Genomic DNA, 24,976 nt, shown 5'->3' with positions numbered 1-24,976 from the left:
TTGCCTAAGATCACCCAGATAACGAGGGACCAGGCTCTGACTCCTGTGCTAGAGGCTGAGGTCTTAACCATTAGGTAAAATGTTTCTCAGGATACACAGAAAGGGAGGGATGGAGACCAATGTGGAGCCCACCAAAGAATGGAGGTAAAATTGCAGAGCTTGGAGAGATCTGTGAGTGAGCAGGTGTAGGAAGAACCATCCCAGAGGTCATGGGCAGAGAAAGGAACCCAAGGGGGGATCGGTTCAGGGGACTGGAGAATAGTGGGGAGAAAAAAGTGATTCTGAGATTGCTCAGGTTCCCGTGTGCACTGCATGGATGCTTTTGGTTCTGTGGCATATTCCCTTGTACCCTCAGAACAATCCCCTCAGAGTTGTTCATTCATTCTGGGAAACAGGCAGCAGGGGCAGCGACATGGGGCGTGGTTAGGAGCATGGACTCTGGGGCCAGACTCATTAGATCCCAACTCTCCAACGTCCTAGCTCTCTCTAGCAAGGGGATTTAACCTCGGTGCCTGAATTTCCTAGTCTGTTTGAGAGAGATTATGTATCCATCGGTATCCTGATGGCAGGCTCCCACATTTCATTAAAGAAAATTAGCATGAGCTTTGGCTGTGGACAAATGTGGCCACTGCCCAAGGCACCCCCCAGATGCGGAGGGAACAGAGTGGTGTGGAGAACGTTCAGATCTCTCCACTGCACCCTCAGGCACCTGTCAAAGCCTTCCACTGGTAGCACACAGCTTGAGTCTGGCCTGTGCAAGTCCTAGAGGGCAGCCTTTTAGGAACAGGGCAGAGAAGGCCCAGAGAGGCAAAGAGGAAAAGATGCAGAACTACCTGCCTCTCAGATTGTGACCAGAATTAGCCACAAACCCCACGGAACAGTGTCAGACATACCCTGCTTCTGTGGTGATTGCCATTATTGTTACTAACTTTGTCATTCATTGGAATCTCTGTGCCCAGGAAGACCTTGAACAATTGGTACAGATCCATCTCAGCAGTGGGGAATCTTCTGGATTCCAGGGATTCAGGGGAACCTAGGAATTCTCTGGAATCATGTTTCAACATTGTATGTTTCTTTTTTCCTGGGGTGCATAGTCTTCATCAGATTCTCACAGAAACCCAAATCCCAACAAAGGATAAGGACTAGGCCTGGTTTCCCCAGCTTCTCCCACAGGCTCTCTGAGAACTTGGGGCTGCAAGAACCAGTGGCCGACTAAAGACTCTCACTCTGCCTCTTGCCCCCCAGCACTCAGGACCAGCATGCCTCAGGGAACTGGGCCTTCAAAGACCAGGTGGCTTCTCTGTCCTGGATCCAGGAGAACATCATGTTCTTTGGTGGGAATCCTGGCTCTGTGACCATCTTTGGAGAGTCAGCTGGAGCCATAAGTGTTTCTGGCCTGGTGAGTTTTCTGCTTTGTGACTTGAGTAAACCTTGGTGGAGGAGGTTACAAGAGCGAGGATAAGGACTGACTTAAATTTAATTGGTGCCTTCACTTTGACAAACTACCAGAGACAGGCTACTGTATAAAGTAAGAGGTTTATTTGGCTCACAGTTTCAGAGGCTCAAAATGAAGGATCAGGCAGCCCCCTTGGTTGGGCCTTTGGGAAGGGTGGTGGACAGCATCACATCATGGAGGAAGCGCATGTAGGAGGAAGTCTTACATCTCAAAACCGGGAAGCCAAGAGAGCTTGGTGGGTCAGGCTTGCTCCATTATAGCAACCCTCTGGTGAGAACTGACTTAATCCCTTCCAAGGGCAGGGCTGCCAGTGACCTCCCCCTGGCCACACCTCTGAAAGCTTCCATATGATACCAGTTTTCTGATACTGCCACACTGGGGACCAAGCTTCCAACACCATATCCATCCATATTCCAAACCATAGCATTGTTCAGTAGAAAAACAGAGCTAAGCATGAAATTACAAAAGATGCCTATAAACATTTTATTTTAATTGAAAAGACAAAAATGCACATCCCTCACCAATGATTTTATTCAGGGTGCTGTTATTATTATTTATGATTTTGGTTGTTGTTGCAGTACTGGAGATTGAATCCAGGGGAACTCTATGACGGAACTACATCCCTAGCCCCATTTTATTTTTTTATTTTGAGATAGGGTCTCACTCAGTTGCTGAGGCTGGCCTTGATCTTGAGAACCTCCTGCCTCAGCCTCTCAAGTTGCTGGGCTTATGGGTGTGCACCACCATGCCTAGCTAGGGTTGATCTTTTCAGAGATGGTCTGCTCACTAGAGTTCCTCTTGCATGAGCCACCTGCAGAGTTCATGCCCTGAAGTGGCAGTTTCTTTGATTTTTATTATTATTTTTTTTATATTGGATTTTGAACCCAGGATGTCATACAGGCTGGGCAAGTCCTTTGCCACTGAGCTACAATCCCCAGCCCTTCTTAAAATTTAATTTTGAGACAGGATCTTGATTAAACTTGCAATCCTCCTGCCTCAGTCTCCTGAATCTCTGGGATTATAGGTGTATGCAGTTTTCATTTATTAACAATGAATGTAAGCTTAAAGATGTTGGCAAAGTAGTCTTGCAGCAGCACATTCGGGAGGTTTTTTACTTCCTCCCAACGATTTTACTCTTCTCTTGTCTACACCTAGGGTGACAGAGATACTTTTTGGCCACTCATCTTTTTAAGGTTTTCTTCCCAAATATAATGTCTTCTTTTTACTTGTGTAGCCAAATGGTTTCCATGAGAGCTCATTGATTACGTAATTAGAATAACAAGTGCAATTGACAAAACAAGTTTGGAAGCAAACACACCTGATGTTCAGCAAACAGAAACATACAGAGGTGCTAGAAGAAGGCCCATTGGCTCTGAGTGGCCAGCATTTCCTTGGCATAAATTAGTTACAGAAATTGTTTACATGGCAGTGGGTTAAGAAAGCTTCTGCTGTATAGCCCTTGACAATATTTAAGTTATTTTTATATCTTCAAAGTTGCCTTTTAATGCAGACAAGATTAACCTAACTTTACCTATAGGATAACAACCACCTTCATGAGTGAAATTGGACCAGGCACTGCATGAAGACTTCTAAATTGTCTATTTCCCCTCCTCCTCACAACAATTCTGTGATCTAGGCTCAATTTCAACTCCAGTTCAACAGTGGAGTAAACTAGTACTTGGAAATATTCTTAACTTGTCTAAAGTTAAGCTGGGAAGTAAAGGAGCTGGGACTCATGTACTAGAATGTTTGAAATGTTTATGAGGAGCCAGAGCCCAAGAGAGGTTAAAGAACTTGCCCAAAGCTTCACATCTATTCTTGAGTCTGACACCAGGGCTCTTTCTCCCACTCTGAGGTTAGAGCCCTTCAGGAGGGATGGATGGTGTGCAGGATGGGTGAGGATCCCCAGGATAATCTTCCCTGCATTTCCTGTGTTCTCTCTCCAGATTCTGTCCCCCATGAGCAATGGCTTATTCCACAGAGCCATCATGGAGAGTGGAGTGGCCATCATCCCATACCTGAAGTCCCAGGATGTGGAGAGGAAGGAGGATGTAGGTATATGGTAAACGCCTCCTGCCCCCAGCTTAAGATCTGGTGTATGTTAAGCCACCTTCTAATTGTGCACCTGGTTTTCCTCATGGGCCATGCCCAAGGACCTTGTGCTGGCCTCAGTGGGACCTGTTTCTCCATGGAAGACCTGGCTTAGCAGCAAAGGGATCCAGATACTGAATGCAATATCACTGTCGCACCTGAGTGTGTGTGTATGTGTATTACAGGTCTCACATCTTGTCCACTATTCTCTCCCTGAGGACATAATTCAATTTTGTGAGTCTATGCAGATCATATTCTATACCTACTCTACTCTATAGGGAATGGCAATGTAGACTACTGTGTTAAGAAAGATTCTGAGGCTGTTTCCAACTCAAAGGGAAATAACACTGTGACTGACCATTGGTGTTGGGCATGGGATTTTGAAGGGGGTGAGGTGGGGCATATGCCCCCAATATTTGCTATCTGTCATCTTGTCTTAGCTTCCTACTATACAGTAAGGACCTGAAGAACAAGGTTTCTCTGTCCTTCATGCCTCAGGCATAATGCTTGGTATATACTAAGCAACCAAAAATGTTTGCTGAATGAACGAAGGGGTGATTGGATGAACTGGTCCATTCAACACACATTAATCAAACACCAGGCTACGGAGCTGTTCCCGAGTAGTAATCATCTTAGAGGTGCATGTCTCTTTTTATTTTTATATATTTTTTGAGATGGGATATTTCTGGTCTTCAACTCCTGGACTCAATTTCTGGTCTTCAGCCTCCCAAGTAGCTGGGACTATGGGTGTGTACCACTGTGCCTGACATATAGGACGCATTTTCTTAAATACCACATAACCAATAACAGTGAACTCAAAACACAGAAATGTGGAATCACAAGATTGTGAAAATACTCTTGACACAGTTAATTTCAGTTTTCACATATATTTATTCATTTATGAAACATTGATTGAGTGCCTACTATTTTCCCAAGGCCCTGTGGGTTTATCAGTGGGGAAAGGACATATAAAACTTGAGAAGGCTGATATTTTTATTACAGATTTTTTTTTTAACCTGGTATCTGTGGGTAGGTGTGGGAGGTGGTCCTTGAATGCTTCAATAGTATGAAGACTCTAGACGCTTGTGCATTCTCCCCTGGGAAAGTGTTTGCAGCTTACTTTGAATTCTCAGAGTATCCATGACTCCTAGAAGAATAAGCAAGGACAAATTCTACAATTATGGAGGATTCAATGACAGGGCAAAAAGGTGGTTAGCAATGAGCTAGGCAAGGAAGTGGGGGGATCCCTGGGGTGACAGGAGGTTGTGGGAAGAAGGGGTTTGCGGGGGATGCAATGGTCTGACAGAAAAGACATTTCAAGAGGAAGGACTTGGGCCTTGAAGAAAGAGTGAGTGGATAAAAGTAAATAGAAACAAACACAAAATTTTAAATACAAAACATGGAAAAAAGTAAGAAGAAGAAGAAGAAGAAGAGGAGGAGGAGGAAGGAGAAGAAGGAGAAGAAGGAGGAGGAGGAGGAGGAGGAGGAGGAGGAGGAGGAGGAGGAGGAGGAGGAGGAGAAGGAGTGACTCTGGTCTGCAGAGACAGGAAAAAGCCCAGAAGCTGCAGGCTGTGCGGGTAGCTGGGGCTTGAGCAGAGTTGACAAGCCAAGCATTCATCTAGAATGGTGCCTCAGCTGATGACGAAGGAGCTTTCAAAATCACGCATCAATCCTGGGGCTCCTGGCTCCATCTGGGGCCTAGTGCCTGTGCAGCTGAGTTCACAAGACTGACTTCTCTGTGGACCAGGAACCTTGATTCCAGTCCATGGCTATGGGCTGTCAAATCCCAGTCTCCATCTCTGGTATTTGCTAAAGAGGACAGGAAGTGCAGGCCAGAGACTAAATATACACTTAATGATACTTTCCAAATAAATGTGTGGGGCTGGGGAAGGGCAGCAGGCTGGTCAGAAGACACTTTCCAACTTTCATTTTGGTGGATGCTTTCAGTGCCATACTCTGACCTGCTCCTTCTCTGGAAATAGATGCAGATCATTGCAGAAGCCTGTGGCTCCAATGCCTCGGACTCCCAGGCCCTACTGAAGTGCCTCAGGGCAAAATCCCCTGAGGAGTTGCTGAATCTCAGCCAGGTAATGAGGGAGGGGCGAGTTTCAGGGTAGGATTGTGCTTTGAATGAAGTGATGGAAAATCCTACCCCTCTGTTATTTATTTTGATTTGGGACTTGGAAAAAAAAAGTGGGAATTCGTGGTAATAACTGTAAAGAACAATGTGGGGTATAGAACACGTATAGGTGACTTAAAGAACTTGATGGGACAGGGTACTGCTTAGCCTGGAAAAGGTCCAGCAAAATACAAGGGTCATCATTAAGACATTGAAGGTGTCTGCCTGGGAAGATGGACCACTCGTGTTCCACGTGCTTTTAGAGGCTAAAGTCGACCTCAAGAGCTGGAGTCGATTACCAAATCATTTTGGTTTCCTATAACTGAGAATTTTCTAAAACCTCAGTTGTCTGTAAAAGGACCAGGCTCCTGGGCAGGGAGGTGCCCAGCTCTGAAAATATTCAAGCCAGGTCTGGCTGACTGTTGGCAAACTCTCCATCACTGGATGGAAAAGTCTGGACTAGATGATGTTTTATGTCCCTTCCAATTTTGATAATCTTTGCTAGTCCTTGAAAGATCAAGGTGATCATCTGTCAAATTCAAATACATGTTAATTATTTGGCATGTGTTGAATATCTGCATGCTAGAGCCCACGAATGGGTAATACATCCTTGACCTGATGCTATCGGGCTCTTTCATGTGTTCTTTTCTGCCTGACTCCCCAAAACAGAAACAAACAAACAAAGCTATGAACACAGTCAGCTGTTGCTTTCTGAGACCCAAGAAATATCTGCCCTGTCCACAGCACAGTGCTTTGAGGTCTCAGGAAGTTGGCTGTACCAATCCCTACTGTCCAGGTTATTCCCATCCCTCCCCATTTTGCCCACTGAATTTGGCTATGCCTCAGAATCACTGGGAGGATTTGCCACAAGAAGTTTGCTGGGCTGCACCTCCAAAGTGAAACGCCCAGAGTGAGGCCTGCCAATTTGCATTTCTAACAAATTCCCAGATGATATCAATAACACTGGTCTAAGAACCACACTTTGAGAAATCCTGTACGAAGTCATTATTTGTTTTAAATACTATTGTTATTTCTATTTAGTAGATGAGAAAAAAAAAATAGAAAAGTTCAGCCTTTCTGCCTAGGAAAGTGGCAGGGCTGATCGGAAACTAGTGCATTGGACTGGGCCAATTTTTTCCTTTTCTTTTCATGCATTTTGACCACTCCTTGACTGGATCCATTTAGTGTGGCTAGGATTTGGGGACAGCAGATTTTGGGAACATGAATAGATGCTGATTTTTCTTCTCTTATTGCAGAAAGCAAAACATTTCACTCGAGTGGTTGATGGTAAATTCTTTCCTGAAGACCCTCTAGACCTACTGATTCGCAAAACATATAAAGCAATTCCTTCTATCATTGGAGTCAATAACCACGAGTGTGGCTTCCTGCTGCCCATGGTGAGAATCCTGGCTGTCCTCCCTGTAGCCACCTCAGCAGTGGCTGGCATTTCCATAGATGACACACAGTGTTATGAGGGCTATAGCCCATCACCGTGTACCTGGTGAAAATCTTCCCTCTGCCTGAAAGAGGGCTTCTTGGTCTGTTTGGGTTGCTATGACAGAATACCAGGTGCTGGGTAATATAAATGAGAGACGATTATGTAGTTTATAATTTCAGTGGATGAAAAGTCCAAACAGTATGGTGCTAGTATTTTGCATTGGTCTCCCTGGCTTTGTTACAACAGGGTAGAGAAGTAGAAAGGGAAATTTTGGCTGCGTGCAGAAGGGCCAAGTAAATGAGGTGGACTTGCTTTTACATTTTGCTCTCTTGAGAGCCAACTGAGTCCTGTAAGAACCCAGTGGTGCATCATTTTTATGCATGTAGGCCCTGTCTTTAAATGCCGAGTTCTCTGCTTATCTGCTTTGTGACATTAGGTGAATTGCTCAGCCTCTTTAAACATTTGTTCTCTCATCTCTAGGGCTAATTTTAGGACTCACCTCACGGGTACACATCAAATAGCCTGGCATGTAGTAAGTGCTCAGTAAATGCTGGCTATTGGAATTGTTCTGGTGATGGAATGGGAATTGGTACCCATATCTACAGAGCCCAAGGGCCTACATGGGTATAAATATTCCATATAAACTTGCAGTTAAACCCATTCCTGGTTGATGGAGACCATAGGTAACCCTCCCAAACCAAATCCCAGCTCCTTAGTGTACATTGAGGAGTTTTAGTATATAAAATATGTTTGTGGATGTGTTGAATGACACACTGGGTGTTCCCTGAGTTTCCTGAACAAATATCTTCCTGGTGAATCATTCCCCCAAGATTTTCAACAGAAAAGGTACCAAGGAAATTCATTTGATCAGTCAACAGTATTTCTACCCCCTGATGTTTTAAGCTGTATTATTGCCAGGAAATGATCATTTAACAAACAATTACACAAAGCTCTTGCTACATACTAAACATCCTTGAAAATGCTTTATAAATATCAGCTTACTCAGTACTCAACACAGCTCTGTCCTGCGGGGACTTTGCTATCTCCATCTTTATAAACGAGGCATCTAAAGCAGGAAGAGTTAAGTCAGTCCCCAGGTTCACAGCAGGTACATGGCAAGGGAGGGATTCAAATCCAGGTTGTCTGGCTCCACAGCACTCGTGTTCTCAACCACCACGCTGACTACCTCCCACTGGTGGCTTCTCAGAGGCTCTGGCTGTACAGGTCTTTAGAAGGAGAATAACAAACCATTAGCTTTGAGATTTTCTGACTTCTCTTGGAACTTGGTGTCAAAGCCAAGTTGTGGCTTGTATTAGTCATCTCAGGCTGCTGTAACAAAATAACCATAGACTCAGTAGCTTAGACAACAGAAATGTATCTCATAGTTCCAAGATCAAGGTATCAGTGGCTTTGCTTTCTTCTGAGGTCGCTCTCTTTGGCTAGTAGATGTCTGCTTTCTAACTTTGTCCTCCTGTGGTCTTGTCTCATGTGTTCAATTTCCTGTATCTCTGTGTGTCTGAATTTCACTTCTTATAAGAACCTGGTCAGACTGTATGAGGTCCCACTGTTGTAGCCTTATTTTAACACAAGCACCTGTTTAAAGGTCCTATTTCCAAATATGGCCAAGTACTGAGGTGTTGGCAGAATGGTACCATATGAATTTGAGGAGGGATAAAATAAATTCAGTTTGTAACAGGGACTTTTCTACAGAGTGGCCACTAGGGCCCCGTAAGGACCTGAGTAAGACAGGGAATGGCCGTCAAATGTGAGGAGAAGAAGAAGTTATTAATTATATATCTCACCAAGACTGCTACATAGCTCCTGGGGGTGAGAGGGTTCCTGCTCTTCCCACTCCATCAGAGTCAGGTGTCCCGGTCCTGAATAAACCGATTTACTTCTGGAAGACCCAATGGCTCACAGAAGACACTCTGCTTCTCTCCTCAGTTGGACACTCCTGACATCCTCCAAGGCTCCAACAAGACTCATGCCTTTAACTTGATACAATCCTTCTTGGTAAGTGAACTGGGATGGTGGTGGCTCTCCAGAAATCCATTTGGGAACTTCATCCCAATGTTGCACAAACATTCTTAGAGCATAGACATTGGCATATAGATATTCCTCATTCACTCATTTATTCAACAGAACTTTACTAAGTATATGCCCCAAATCCCTTATCCACACTCTCCAAATCCAAAGGGCACCAAAAATCCAAAGGCTTTTTATAACTCAATGGCAGGTTATAGGCTAAACCTGACCTAGACTCATCTGTGGCCAAGGCTTTCTATTCCAATATGTTCATTCACTGTATTTATCTTACTATTCATGTTTCTATGTGGGCATACTAATGTGGGTGTTGGGGTATTGCCCTCCACCCCTGCATGTTGCATAACACACTGCATAAGTACTGTATTATCTATCTAAAATTTAAAAGGTTCTGAATTCTGAAACCCACATGGGACTAGGGAACCATATTTACTGCATGCTCTCTAGGTATTATGCTGTATTCCAGCCATACCATCATTGAATCATTCATTCATTTATTACTCAATCATTCACTCAAGTAACACATGGAAGCGTCACATCTTACTTTAGACATTAGGATGTAGAGACATATCTCCCTCCTTCCTCTCTTCTCTCCTTCCTTCCAACTTCCTTCTTTCTGTAAATGTCTATTTAGCATATACTCAGTGCTGATTCATTTCATTCACTGATTCATGGAACAAATATTTATTGACATGTCCCGGAATTTCCCTAGGCACTGGGGTGCAATGTCAGGTGCACGGACACGACAGTGCATAAGAAGAGCAGAGCCTGAGTCTTTTAGTGCCCATAAGGGGTTCCACTGAAAAGAAGAATTTTAAAGGGTCATGGGTAAGAGGAGCTTGGGAGGATCCCCGAGGAACACCCAGAAACTAAGGGATATGCAGAGATCAGCTGAGGGCTGGACAGCAGCAGGCGAGGAGGCTTGAAGCTGTTGGCAGCTGAGAAGGAAGGTGAACTTCCTCCCAAGGTCTGGGAGCAGAATGAAAAGCAAGTGATTCCATTTCCACTTTAGAAAGTGCCTTCTGGCCACTAAGTGGCAGGTTATAGGGGGCAGGAAATCCCTTAGGCCCTAAGGCCTTGGCGAGGGATGTTTGAGGATTCTTGGCTGTCTGATAATGAGAACTGAGACTAAGTTTGGTTTGAGAGATATTTAAAATATAAGTTGGATGGTGAAATTTCTCTGGCCAGATTGCAGATGCCTCATGGAGGAGATGGTCATTTATCCATTTCTTAGAGCAGGGGAATGCTGGAGAAGGGGGACATTTCAAGCGGAGATGGTATCTCGAGCCAAGTCCCAGGGGCATGGAGTAGGTTTTGTGGGAAGGTATAAGAGGAAGGGAAAGGTGTGCTGGCTCTCCTAAGCCTGCCAGAATGCAGGAGCTGCTTTGTAAATGGTAAATAGTTCTCTGACGCAGACGATATAGCCTTTGCTCAGAACCCTAGGGTTGGATGCTATGTGTCTTTGTCAGTTTTTTCACTGCTGTGACTAAACTATCTGACCAGAACAACTGTAAGGAGGAGAAGTTTATTTGAGGGCTCATGGTTTCAGAGGTCTGAATACATAGAGGGCTGGCTTCATTCCTCGGGGCTCGAGGTGAGGCTGAACATCATGGTGGGAGAGTGTGGCGGAGGGAAGCAGCTCACATCAGAAGGCAGAGAAAGACTCCACTCTCTACCTACAAAGTATATACCCCATAGCCACGCCCCCAATTTAAGCACCTCCTCCAGCCACACCCCACCTGCCTCTAGTTACCACCCAGTTAATCCCATCATGTATTAATTCACTGATCTGGTTAAGACTCTCATAATCCAATCATTTCTCCTCCGAACCTTCTTGCATTGTCTCACATGTGAGCTTTGGAGGGACACCTCATACCCAAAGCATAACACTGTGAGAGTCTGTGGGGACTCAACGGAGGCTCCACCCAGCTTCTCTACCCACTGTGGATGTCTCCAGAACCTTGAGGTCTGCTGGCTATATGGTTCAAGTGGCCAGTTCCTTTCATGGCAGCCTACATCGGCTGCAGAGCCCACCCTCAGTTTAGGCTAGATTAAAAACGATCATCTCTCTGAGGACCTGATAAATGATTCTGAGCAAAACTGCCAGATGTGTTATATGTGGCCTCTCCTCTAAATTCCAAAGAAAACTACCAAGGGTCATGCCACTGAATTATTGGTAGCAGTGTAACATGCAGCAAATTGTCCAGCATCCCAGAGAGCACCAGACCCCCCCCCCCCCCAAGCATCGTCAATGAGAGAGACCCTTGAATCCTCAGAAAGTTTACTTTCCACCTTGTACTGTTTGTGCTTGGGGCAAGTTGAGAGGGAGAAGTCCGAGGCAGGCTGGTTTCGGGTCAAAGAAGGCATCAAATGCTGTGCTAAGCACTCAATTATGAGTCTCAGGGGAACCAGCAGATCTGAAGACCCACTTTGTGCCAAGAGCATGCTTTTGTCTTCACATCTCAGGCAATCCTTCAAATACATTCAAAAGACTATCTAGCTCAGGTAAAATGGCAAAGGGCTAGAGGCAGTGCTGGTCCTAGGAGCAGGGCCAGTTTCCTGGATGTGTGGCAGGTGTAGTCATAAAAGGCTTTGCATTCAAAAGGGTCCTCCATGAGATATAGTGCTCCGCTGTTGCTATGTAGAACTTGTTAGTAATTTTTGAACAAGGTTACCCATATTTTCATTTTGCACTAAGCCCCACAATTGATGTAGCTCGTTTTGCTCAGGAGTCACTCTTTCTGAAACATGAAAGAGAGGCATGTGTATTGTGGTTAGGAGCATGGTATTTGGGTGCAAATAGACTTCTAGAGGAATCATGGTTCCACCAACCACTTTGCCTTAGTGTCCGTCTCCTTCTCTGAAATGAAGCTAATTTTGATACTGGGATCATAGGAGGGCTACATGGATTCAATGAGGCAATGATTCTGAATGATGCTTGCCCAGGCAATGCTTAATGTGTCAGCCATTTCTGTTGACCCGGATCTCCTCTAACCATGACTTTTTACAGAAAATCTCTACCCAATATTTGTACACTGTGTCTAAAGAATACTTCCATGACAAGAACTCCCTGCTTGACATCCGAGACAGTCTCCTGGACTTGCTTGGAGATGTGTTCTTTGTGGTCCCTGCTATAGTTACGGCTCAATATCACAGAGGTGAGTCTCTGAACAGCACCCTCCAGGCACACAGCCCAGTAAGACCTGTGGCCACAGGGCTCTGTGTTGTCTCCTGACCAGTTGCCTGCTCTGCTCCTGGTTCCCTCACGGAGGGAAGTTCTCTGGTATGTCTGTGATGGAACCATACCTCCCTGACTTTTGCAATTCCCCTGCCTCACAGAGCCTGGTAGCACTGATCAGTTCTTGTTCTATTCCTTCCCCTTCTTCATGATCATGTAGAAAATTTCCATCTCCTTATAAATGCTCTGGGTTTCTGGGTTTCAGCCCTAGGTTTTTTTTTTCTCTCTCTCTGGAATTGTTTTTACAAACATTTTAGCCATAAGGAGTAATGGGAAAATCAGAAAGATGATGGTATGGTGGGGGCAAACCTTCTCTGCTTCCCCTCCTCCCTCCCTCTATCCTTCCTTTCTTCCTTTTTTCCCTCCCTCCTTCTCTTTCTTTTCTCTTCCTTCCCTTTCAAACAAATCTTTTCAAGGGCTTCTTATTTCCCTGGCCCTGTTCTATATATATCCTGGAGATTTAGTGCACAAAACAAGGAGACTTGTAACAGATAGATGAGAACATGCGGAGAACGTTAGATGGTGATAAATGTTATGGAAGAAAAGCAGGTCAGGGGTCACCAGTGACATGGTGCTGTGGGAGGCCACTGTGGCACGGGGCTCTCTTAAGGTGACAAGTGAGATGAAGACTGAGAATTGACTGCTGAATGTGGAGACATGAGGGTCACTGGTAACCTGGAGGAGAACTACCTGGATGGAATGACAAGGGAGTAAAGACCTGGTTAATTGATCTATAAACTCAATGTAATCCCAATATCAATCAAAGTCTTTCCAGTAGTTGTAGAGAAATAAACTCATTCCAAAATTTATATGGCAACAAGGATGGTCAAGACAATCTTGAAAAAGAGTAATCCAGTTGAAGGACATATAATTCACCTGATTTTAGGACTTATCTTTGAGCTACAGTAATTAAGAAAGTCTGGTACTGGTTGAAGGATAGACAAATAGGATGGAGTCTAGAAAACTCTCTCTTATACGAGAATGAAGCTGAGGCCGGGTGCAGTGGCCCACACCTGCAATCTCAGAGTCTTGGTAGATTGAGGCAGGAGGATTGCAAGTTCAAGGCCAGCCTCAGCAACTTAGTAAGATCCTGTCTCAAAATAAAAAATAAAAAGGGCTGGGAATGTGGCTAAGTGGTTAATGCCCCTGGATTCAATCCCTACCAAAAACAAAAAACAAAAACAAAATGAAGCTGGAATAACTTGATATATATGTGAAAGAAAGAGTGAATCACAGCTCCTAACTCACTCCATACATAAAAACTAATTGGAGATGAATTGTAAATCCAAATATATAAGCTAAAGTTTTACTTAAACTAAAATAAAATTAGATTGCTTGTCCAAAGATGCTGTTAATGATGGCAGTAAAAATGGGGGAGTACAGAATTTCAAAAGCCCATTCCCCCACAAAATTAGTGAATAACAGGCAAGGACTGTCTGGGTTAATATTTCTTAGAACTCTACAAAGAGTTTATAGACAGCAGGTGCATATTTAATTAAGACACAAACCCACACGTCTCGTTAATAGAGTTTTATGTCATTTTCACTTACTCTTGAAGCACCCCCTGCTACACAGCAAGGCAGTGGTCTTAAATAACCCATATTTATGGTGTAGTATGTTAGTATTGGAAGGAGAAAAATGGACTTTATTCTCAAATAATTGTGGCTGTTTGTTTTGACTTGTCTTGTAGTTCTGTAAATGACTATCTCAAAATTACTACCTAAGACTTTCCTTTATTACACTGAAATCAGGATGAGACAGCTACCTGAAAGGTATCATTCAAAAGTTGTTAAAGGTAAGTGCATTTGTCACTGCCACTAGGGGCAAGGGACATTAGTTGGCGCAAACAGTAAACAAACTGAAAAGCTTAGGAGAAAAGGCTCAGCAATGAGAAACTTTGGGTAATAAAAGCTTGAACAGCTCCCAATTGTTCCTGGGAATCTAGAAATCTAGGGAAAAAAATCCTAGGAGGCCCTATGTTCCCTCCTCAGCCCTGACCCTCAGGCTCTGTTCAAGCAGAAAGAAAAAGCTAATGTAGACTAAGGTTGACTTGGTTAAGGTAAACTACCCGGCCAAATGTTAAAAGTGTCTTTGAAAACACACACACACACACACACACACACACACAGCCTGACTGAAAAGATATTTATTCATTTGTTTTTCTTTCTTAATTTCTTTCTTTTGTTGGTTGGCGTCAGGCATTTATGTAAATCTCAGCTGACCTGTTAAATCATTAGATAAACACTACAATAACAGAATACAGACTTCAGTGGCTACACATGATAAAGAGTACAGGCTTATATAAAATTAGTGCAGAGAAACCATCAGTAAACAAATAAACAACACCAACCATACTGATTAGTAGAAACCCTAGGGAGAGGGGAAAATCTGATGTCCAGAATTCTCATGTTATAATACTTAAAAATATCCAGTTTCTAGCAAAAAAAAAAAAAAAAAAAATTCAGGCAAAGAAATAAGAAAGTGTGGTTTATATTCAGGGAGGAAAAGAACAAATTAATAGAAACTGTTTTTGAGGAAGTCCAGATATTGTAATTACTGGGAAAAGACTTTAAATGAACTAGTTTAAATATATTTAAATAGCTAAATAAAACCAAGTAAAAAAATACCAAAGGAAATTCTTGAGAATAACTTATCAACTATTAGGGAATATAAATAAAGTGGAAGAATTTATAAAGATATGGAAATAAACCAAAGAGAAATTCTGGAGTGGAAAAGTACAATAACTGAAATGAAATATTTGCCATAGGGGATAAATGGCAGATTTGAGCATAAAAAGGAATAATAATAAAATTGAAGATTGAGATTCCCCAATATGGGAATCACAAAGAAAAAAATAACAAATAAAAACAAACAGATCCTAAGAATCCTCTGGAATACCACTGAATATCTCAATATGTCCATAATAGGAGCTCAAGAAGTAGAGGACAGAGAAAAGAGTCAGCAAGGAATATAAAGGTTGCAATACCCCAAATTTGATGAAAGACAGAAATATACATACCCCAAATTTCAGTAAACCCCAAATAGGAAAAACTCAAAGACTGAAAAGACACACATTATAACCAAACAATGAAAGGTCAAAACAAAGATCAATTCATGCAAGCAGTAAGAGAGAAGATGCTTGCAATGTACAAAGTAACTTAAATAACATTAACAGCTGTTTTTTCACTAGAAACAATGGAGGTCATAAGGCAATGTAATGACATTTAAAGTGGAGATAGAAAGAACAGAAAGAAGGAAAGAAGGAAGGAAGGAAAAACATCCACAGAGCCTGCCAACCAAGGATTCTGTATGTGGCAAACTTATCCTTCACAGGCAAAGGAGAAATTATTATACTCCCGGTTAACACAAATTGACTTTGTAGATCGTAAACCTGCCTGAGAAGAAATACTAAAGAAAATTCTTAAAGCTGAAACAAAAGGACATTGGAACATATCTCAAATCCACAGGAAGGAATAAAGAAGACCCATAAAAGTAACTATATAAGTAAATATAGAAGTCAGTATTAATATGTTTTTGATTTATAATTCCTCTTTTTTTTCTTTATGATTAAAAGACTGCTGAATAAAACTGTCATTATAAATCTATGTTAGTGGTACCCAATGTATAAAGATGTAATTTTTGAATGTTAACAACATAAAGAGGGTGTGGATCTATATAAGTTTTTGTGTACTAGTAGAACAAAATTGATATTGATTTAAACTAGGTTAGTATAAGTTGATAATTATAATACCCACAACAATCACTTCAAAAACTAAAAAAGTACAGAAAAAGAAATAAAAAAGGAATCAAAATGATACACTAGAAAATCTCTAACACAAAATAAGACTTCAATGGAGGAACTGAAAAACAAAAATGATGAAAGATATATAGGAAACAAATAGCAAAATGACAGAAATAAATCCTCCTTATCAATCATTATAGTAAATGTAAATGGATTAAATTCTCAAGACAGAGATTGCAGAATGGATTAAAGAAAACATGGTACATGGTATCTGCAAGAAACTCACTTTGGAACCAAAGATATAAATTGCTCGAAAGTGAAAGAATCGAAGAGCATATTCTGTGCAAAGAGTAACTAAAGAGAGTTGGAGTGGTTGCATAAGTCAGAAAAAATAATTTTGGAGGGAGAGGTTTACCTAGGATTGAACCCAGGGGCACTTAACCACTGAACCACATGTCCAGCCTTTAAATTTTTTTAAGTTTTGAAACAGGGTCTCATTAAGTTGCTTAGGGTCTCTCTAAATTGCTGAGGCTGGCCTAAAACTTGCAATTATCCTGCCTGGCCCTCCGGAGTTGCTGGGATTACAGGCATGTGCTACCACACCCACTACACAAAATAGATTTTAAGACAAAAATTTTTATGAGAGACAGGGAAGGATGCTGTAAAAGGATAAAAGGGTGACTCTACTAAGAAGATATCACAATTATGAGCTCATGTGCACCTTACAATACAACTATAAAATCATGAAGTAAAAAGTAATGACGAAAATTTGAAGGGACAAACAGACATTTTTATAATAATGTTTTGAAAATGTCAAAATCTCACTTTCAATAACAGTCCATCAAATATAAAGAACAAAACAGAAGACTTGAATAAAACTATAACCAGGTCAAACAGGTAAAGAACATTGCACCAAAAATATCAGACTCCATATTCTTCTCAATGCACATGGAGTATCTTCCAGAATAAGCTGTATATTAGGCCACAAAACAAATTTCTATACATTTAGAAGGGTGAAAATTATACAGAATATCTTTGCTAGCCACAATGGAATGAAGTTAGAAATAAATAACAAAAAGGCCTAGAAAATTCACCAAATTCACCAACACTGAGAAATTAAACAGTATATTGTTTTTTTTTTACATTAAAAATTGTGGTAAAATACGCATAACAAAACATTTACCATTTTAACCATTTTAAAGTACATTGTTCAGTAGAATCACATTCACATTATTGTGCATCCACCGTCACTGTACTCCTCCAGAACTTTTTTATAATCCCAAACTGAAACTCTTATCTAGTTAAAAATATCTCCTCATCCCCTCTTGCTCTGCTTTCTGTCCCTATGAGTTTGACTGTTTCAGTTACCTCATTTTTTTTGTTTTGTTTTATGTGTCAAAATTTCCTTCCTTCTTAAGGCTGAATAATATTTCATTTTATGCATACCTATCCATTGTTTGGTTTATTCATTCATTCATCAATGGGCATTTGGTTTATTTCCACCTTTTGGCTATTGTGAATAGTGCAGCTATGAACAGGAGTGTACAAATATCTATTCAAACCCTTCCTTCAATTCTTTCAGATGTATGCCATAGGTGGAATTGATGGATGATATGGTAATTCTTTATTTTTTTTTGAGGGCTACTATGTCATTTTCCATAGTGGCTGCACCCCTTAATATCTCCACCAGCAATATGCAAGAGTTGTAATTTCTCCATATCTTTTTTTTTTAAATTTTTATTGTTGGTTGTTCAAAACATTACATAGTTCTTGACAAATCATATTTCACACTTTGATTCAAGTGGGTTATGAACTCCCATTTTTACCCCGTATACAGATTGCAGCATCACATCGGTTACACATCCACTGTTTTACATATTGCTATACAAGTGTCTGTTGTATTCTGCTGCCTTTCCTATCCTCTACTATCCCCCATTCCCTCCCCTCCCATCTTCTCTCACTACCCCCTCTACTGTAATTCATTTCTCCCCCTTGTTTTTTTCCCCCTTTCCCCTCACTTCCTCTTGTATGTAATTTTGTATAACCATGAGGGTCTCCTTCCATTTCCATGCAATTTCCCTTCTCTTTCCTTTTCCCTCCCACCCCTCACCCCTGTTTAATGTTAATCTTCTTCTCATGCTCTTCCTCCCGACTCTGTTCTTAGTTACTCTCCTTATATCAAAGAAAACATTTGGCATTTGTTTTTTAGGGATTGGCTAGCTTCACTTAGCATAATCTGCTCTAATGCCATCCATTTCCCTGCAAATTCTATGATTTTGTCATTTTTTAATGCAGAGTAATATTCCATTGTGTATAACTGCCACATTTTTTTTTATCCATTCATCTATTGAAGGGCATCTAGGTTGGTTCCACAGTCTTGCTATTGTGAATTGTGCTGCTATGAACATCAATGTAGCAGTGTCCCTGTAGCATGCTCTTTTTAGGTCTTTAGGGAATAGACCTAGAAGGGGAATAGCTGGGTCAAATGGTGGTTCCATTCCCAGCTTTCCAAGAAATCTCCATACTGCTTTCCAAATTGGCTGCACCAATTTGCAGTCCCACCAGCAGTGTACAAGTGTACTGTTTTCCCCACATCCTCGCCAGCACTTGTTGTTGTTTGACTTCATAATGGCTGCCAATCTTACTGGAGTGAGATGGTATCTTAGGGTGGTTTTGATTTGCATTTCTCTGACTGCTAGAGATGGTGAGCATTTTTTCATGTACGTATTGATTGATTGTATGTCCTCCTCTGAGAAGTGTCTGTTCAGGTCCTTGGCCCATTTGTTGATTGGGTTATTCGTTTTCTTATTGTTTAATTTTTTGAGTTCTTTGTATACTCTGGATATTAGGGCTCTATCTGAAGTGTGAGGAGTAAAGATTTGTTCCCAGGATGTAGGCTCCCTATTTACCTCTCTTATTGTTTCTTTTGCTGAGAAAAAACTTTTTAGTTTGAGTAAGTCCCATTTGTTGATTCTAGTTATTAACTCTTGTGCTATGGGTGTCCTATTGAGAAAATTGGAGCCCAACCCCACAGTATGTAGATCGTAGCCAACTTTTTCTTGTATCAGACGCCGTGTCTCTGATTTGATATCAAGCTCCTTGATCCATTTTGAGTTAACTTTTGTGTATGGCGAGAGAAAGGGATTCAGTTTCATTTTGTTGCATATGGATTTCCAGTTTTCCCAGCACCATTTGTTGAAGATGCTATCCTTCCTCCATTGCATGCTTTTAGCCCCTTTATCAAATATAAGATAGTTGTAGTTTTGTGGATTGGTTTCTGTGTCCTCTATTCTGTACCATTGGTCCACCCGCCTGTTTTGGTACCAGTACCATGCTGTTTTTGTTACTATTGCTCTGTAGTATAGTTTGAGGTCTGGTATCACTATAGTGCCTGATTCACACTTCCTGCTTAGAGTTGCTTTTGCTATTCTGGGTCTTTTATTTTTCCATATGAATTTCATAATTGCTTTATCTATTTCTACAAGAAATGCCGTTGGGATTTTGATTGGCATTGCATTAAACCTATAGAGAACTTTTGGTAATATCGCCATTTTGATGATGTTAGTTCTGCCTATCCATGAACAGGGTATATTTTTCCATCTTCTAAGATCTTCTTCTATTTCTCTCTTTAGGGTTCTGTAGTTTTCATTGTATAAGTCTTTCACCTCTTTTGTTAGGTTGATTCCCAAGTATTTTATTTTTTTTGAGGATATTGTGAATGGAGTGGTTGTCCTCATTTCCATTTCAGAGGCTTTGTCGCTGATATACAGGAATGCCTTTGATTTATGCGTGTTGATTTTATATCCTGCCACTTTGCTGAATTCATTTATTAGCTCTAATAGTTTTTTTGTAGACCCTTTTGGGTCTGCTAGGTATATAATCATGTCATCTGCAAATAGTGATAATTTAAGTTCTTCTTTTCCTATTTTTATGCCTTTAATTTCTTTCATCTGTCTAATTGCTCTGGCCAGTGTTTCGAGAACTATGTTGAACAGAAGTGGTGAGAGAGGGCATCCCTGTCTTGTTCCAGATTTTAGAGGGAATGCCTTCAATTTTTCTCCATTCAGAATGATGCTAGCCTGAGGCTTTGCATAGATTGCTTTTACAATATTGAGGTATGTTCCTGTTATCCCTAGTTTTTCTAGAGTTTTGAACATAAAGGGATGCTGTACTTTGTCGATTGCTTTTTCTGCATCTATCGAAATGATCATTTGGTTCTTATTTTTAAGTCTATTGATGTTGTGAATAACATTTATTGATTTACGTATATTGAACCAGCCTTGCATCCCAGGGATGAATCCTACTTGGTCATGGTGCACAATTTTTTTTGATATGTTTTTGTATCCTATTCGCCAGAATTTTATTGAGGATTTTTCATCTAGGTTCATTAGAGATATTGGTCTGTAGTTTTCTTTCTTTGAAGTGTCTTTGTCTGGTTTAGGAATCAGGGTGATGTTGGCCTCGTAGAATGAATTTGGAAGTTCTCCCTCCTTTTCTATTTCCTGAAATAGCTTGAAAAGTATTGGTATTAGTTCCTCTTTAAAGGTTTTGTAAAACTCTGCTGTATACCCATCCGGTCCTGGGCTTTTCTTAGTTGGTAGTCTTTTGATGGTTTCTTCTATTTCCTCAATTGATATTGGTCTGTTTAGGTTGTCTATATCCTCCTGTCTCAATATGGGCAGATCATTTGACTTAAGAAATTTATCGATGCCTTCACTATCTTCTATTTTATTGGAGTATAAGGATTCAAAATAATTTCTGATTATCTTCTGTATTTCTGAATTGTCTGTTGTGACATTGCCTTTTTCATCCTGTATGCTAGTAATTTGAGTTCTCTCTCTTCTTCTCTTTGTTAGCATGGCTAAGGGTCTGTCGATTTTATTTATTTTTTCAAAGAACCAACTTTTAGTTTTATCAATTTTTTCAATTGTTTCTTTTGTTTCGATTTCATTAATTTCAGGTCTGATTTTAATTATTTCTTGCCTTCTACTTCTTTTGCTGTTGTTTTGCTCTTCTTTTTCTAGGATTTTGAGATGAAGTATGAGATCATTTATTTGTTGGTTTTTTTCTTTTTTTAAGGAATGAACTCCAAGCAATGAATTTTCCTTTTAGAACTGCTTTCAATGTGTCCCATAGATTCCAATATGTTGTGTCTGTATTTTCATTTATCTCTAAGAATTTTTTAATTTCCTCCTTGATGTCTTCTATAACCCATTGATCATTCAGTAACCTATTGTTCATTCTCCAAGTGATGCATGATTTTTCCTTCCTTCTTTTATCGTTGATTTTCAGTTTCATTCCATTATGATCAGATAAGATGCATGGTATTATCTCTACTCCTTTGTATTGTCTAAGAGTTGCCCTGTGACATAATATATGATCTATTTTTGAGAAGGATCCATGTGCTGCTGAGAAAAAAGTGTAACTGCTTGATGTTGGGTGGTATATTCTATATATGTCGATTAAGTCTAGGTTATTAATTGTGTTATTGAGTTCTATAGTTTCCTTATTCAACTTTTGTTTGGAAGATCTGTCCAGTGGTGAGAGAGGTGTGTTGAAGTCTCCCATGATTATTGTATGGTGGTCTATGAGACTCTTGAACTTGAGAAGAGTTTGTTTGATGAACATAGCTGCACCATTTTTGGGGGCATATATATTTATGATTGTTATGTCTTGTTGGTGTATGGTTCCCTTGAGCAGTATGTAGTGTCCCTCTTTATCCCTTTTGATTAACTTTGGCTTAAAATCTATTTTATTTGATATGCGTATGGACACTCCTGCTTGTTTCTGAAGTCCATATGAGTGATATGATTTTTCCCAACCTTTCACCTTCAGTCTATGTGTGTCTTTTCCTATCAAATGCGTCTCCTGTAGGCAGCATATTGTTGGGTCATGTTTTGTGATCCATTCTACTAGCCTGTGTCTCTTAATTGGTGAGTTTAAGCCATTAACATTTAGGGTTATTATTGAGATATGGGTTGTTCTTCCAGCCATATTTGTTTATTTATGTTACTAAACATGTTGTTTTCCTCTTGGATTATTTTCTCCCCTTTACTGTCCTACCTCCCACTGTTGGTTTTCATTGTTATTTTCCATTTCCTCTTCCTGTAATGTTTTGCCGAGGATGTTTAGGAGAGATGGTTTTCTAGCTGCAGATTCTTTTAACTTTTGTTTATCGTGGAAGGTTTTAATTTCATCTTCCATCCTGAAGCTTAATTTCGCTGGATACACAATTCTTGGTTGGAACCCATTTTCTTTCAGTGTTTGAAATATGTTATTCCAGGATCTTCTAGCTTTCAGAGTCTGTGTTGAAAGATCAGCTGTTATCCTGATTGGTTTACCCCTAAATGTAATCTGCTTCCTTTCTCTTGTAGCTTTTAAAATTCTCTCCTTGTTCTGTATGTTGGGCATCTTCATTATAATGTGTCTAGGTGTGGATCTCTTATGATTTTGCACATTCGGCGTCCTGTAGGCTTCTAGGATTTGGGATTCTGTCTCATTCTTCAAGTTTGGGAAGTTTTCTCGTATTATTTCATTGAATAGATTGCTCATTCCTTTGGTTTGGACCTCTATACCTTCCTGTGTCCCAATGACTCTTAAGTTTGGTCTCTTTATGTTATCCCATATTTCTTGGATGTTCTACTCATGGTTTCTTAACAGTCTTACTGAGCTGTCTATGTTCTTTTCAAGTTGAAATACTTTTTCTTCATTGTCTGATGTTCTATCTTCTAAGTGTTCTACTCTGCTGGTAGTATTCTCAATTGAGTTTTTAAGTTGGTTTATTGCTTCCTGCATTTCTAGGATTTTTGTTTGTTTGTTTTTTATTACCTCTATCTCCCTGTATAGTTGATCTTTTGCTTCTTGGATTTGTTTATGTAATTCATTGTTGAAGTGATCTTTCATTGTCTGATTTTGCTGTCTAATGTCTTCCTTGAGACTCCAGATCATCTGAATTCTATCCTGAATTCTTTATCTGACATTCCATCTGCTGCAGCTGTTACCTCTTCTAAAGTTGAGTTGACCTGCATTGCTTGTGGTCCTTTCTTTCCTTGTCTCTTCATACTGTTCGCGTTTCTTTCTGCTTGGTGAAACTGTTGTGCTATTGAATTTTCCCCCTATATATTTATATTGCTCTTGTATATTTGCAAAGTCTCCCTCGCAGGCACGAGCGGTGGCTCTACCCCTCCTCCAATTGGGGCAATGTGCCTACCACGCCGGCAGGCCGCTGGGCCTGTTCTGCCGGTCGGTAGCAGGTCCGTCTACCTTGCAGGCGCGGGCGGTGGCTCTGCCCCTCTGCGGGCCGCTGGGCTTGTTCTGTAGGTGGTCACAGTTACGCCTACTTTGCAGGCGCGGGGGCGGGGGGAGAGGCTCTACCCTTCTGCAGGCCACTGGGCCTGTTCTGTCTGTCGTTTGCAGGTCTGGCCTGTTCTGTTGGTGGTCGCAGGTCCGCCTACCTTGCAGGCGCGTGGGGCAGCTCTTCTCCTCCGCGGGTTGCTGGGCCTGTTCTGCCGGTGGGTCACAGGTCCGCCTACCTTGCAGGCGCAGGGGGAGGGGGCGGCTCTGCCCCTCAGCAGGCCGCTGGGCCTGTTCTGCTGGTGGGTCGCAGGTCCGCCTACCTTGCAGGCGCGGTTGGTGGCTCTGCCCCTCCGCGGGTTGCTGGGCCTGTCTGTCGGTGGTCAGAGTTCCGCCTACCTTGCAGTTGCAGGGGGAGGGGGCGGCTCTGCCCTTCAGCAGGCCGCTGGGCCTGTTCTTCCGGTGGTCATAGTTCCCTCTCCATATCTTTACCACATTTATTTTCTATAGTTTTTAAAGTAATAACTCTCCTAATGGATGTCAGATTGTATTTCATTATGGATTTTGTTTGCATTTCCCTGATGATTGGAGATGTTGGGCATCTTCTCTCATGATTTTTAGATACCTGTATATCTTTTTTTGGAGCAATGTCTACTCAAGTCTTTTGCCCATGTTTAAACTGAGATGTTTTTGTTGTTGAGTTTAGGAATTCTTTATATATTATAGATATTAATTCTTTATGAGATATATGATTTGCAAATATTTTCTCTCATTCTTTGAGTTGCCTTCTTTTCTGTTGATAATGTGCAATCACTGTGCAATAGTTTTTAGTTTCAAAAAAGTTCAATGTGACTGTTTTTCCTTTTGTTGATTATGTGCTCAGTGTCAGATCTGGGACTCTATTGCCAAATACAAGGCAAGGGAAATTCACTCCTGTGTTATCTTATTATAAGAGGTTTAGAAAATTTTAAAGTCTATAAAATTCACAAAATTCACCAAATCACCTACATTTATGTCTTTATCTCCTACATTTATGTCTTGGTCCATTTTGACTTAGCTTTTACACATAGTATGAGGGAAGAATCCACCTTCATTCTTTTATATGTGTTATCTGCTAAAGTGGCCATCATTTAAACAAAAAACAAACAAACAAAACAACAACAATAACAACAACAATAATAATAATAATAATAATAAGAAGAAAAGCACAAAGATTGTTGTGTGAGTTGATTTCTGTTATTGTAAAAAAAAATCTCTAAGGTAATCAACCTATAAAGTTGAAAGTTTCATTTGGCTCATGGTTTTGGAGGTTTCAGTCAATGGTCTGAAGGACCTGTGGGGACACATCATGGAAGGAGCAAGGAGCCTAGCAAAACCATTTACCTCATGTCCAGGAGGTGAAAGGGAAGAAGAGGAAGAAACTGGGCCCTACTGTCCCCTTCCAGGGCACACCCTGGTGTCCTAAAGGCCTCCGGCTAGGCCCCAACTGTAAAGTTTCCACCACCTCCTGACAGTACCATGCTGAGGCCCAGCCTTTATCACATGAGTCTTTGTGG

At 41.1% G+C, this 24,976-nt stretch overlaps 1 protein-coding gene across 3 annotated transcripts in view; it reads left to right on the top strand.

Moving 5' to 3' along the window:
- Nucleotides 1-24,976, top strand: part of Ces5a (carboxylesterase 5A) — a 36,945-nt gene that overhangs the window by 6,322 nt on the left and 5,647 nt on the right. For all 3 annotated transcript variants that reach the window (XM_046435256.2, XM_046435254.2, XM_046435255.2), the window contains exons 5-10: nt 1,246-1,399; nt 3,403-3,507; nt 5,530-5,634; nt 6,923-7,063; nt 9,049-9,117; nt 12,158-12,305. In XM_046435256.2, coding sequence (XP_046291212.2) covers nt 1,246-1,399; nt 3,403-3,507; nt 5,530-5,634; nt 6,923-7,063; nt 9,049-9,117; nt 12,158-12,305 — 722 coding nt within the window. The remainder of the gene's footprint in view (nt 1-1,245; nt 1,400-3,402; nt 3,508-5,529; nt 5,635-6,922; nt 7,064-9,048; nt 9,118-12,157; nt 12,306-24,976) is intronic.

The sequence above is a fragment of the Marmota monax genome, unplaced genomic scaffold (assembly GCF_021218885.2).
Source record: "Marmota monax isolate L192 unplaced genomic scaffold, Marmota_monax_Labrador192_F-V1.1 WCK01_AAM20220418_F8-fsc00024, whole genome shotgun sequence".
Classification (NCBI taxonomy): domain Eukaryota; kingdom Metazoa; phylum Chordata; class Mammalia; order Rodentia; family Sciuridae; genus Marmota; species Marmota monax.
The sequence above is the reverse complement of the archived record's forward strand: the minus strand, read 5'-3'. Positions and strand labels throughout refer to the sequence as shown.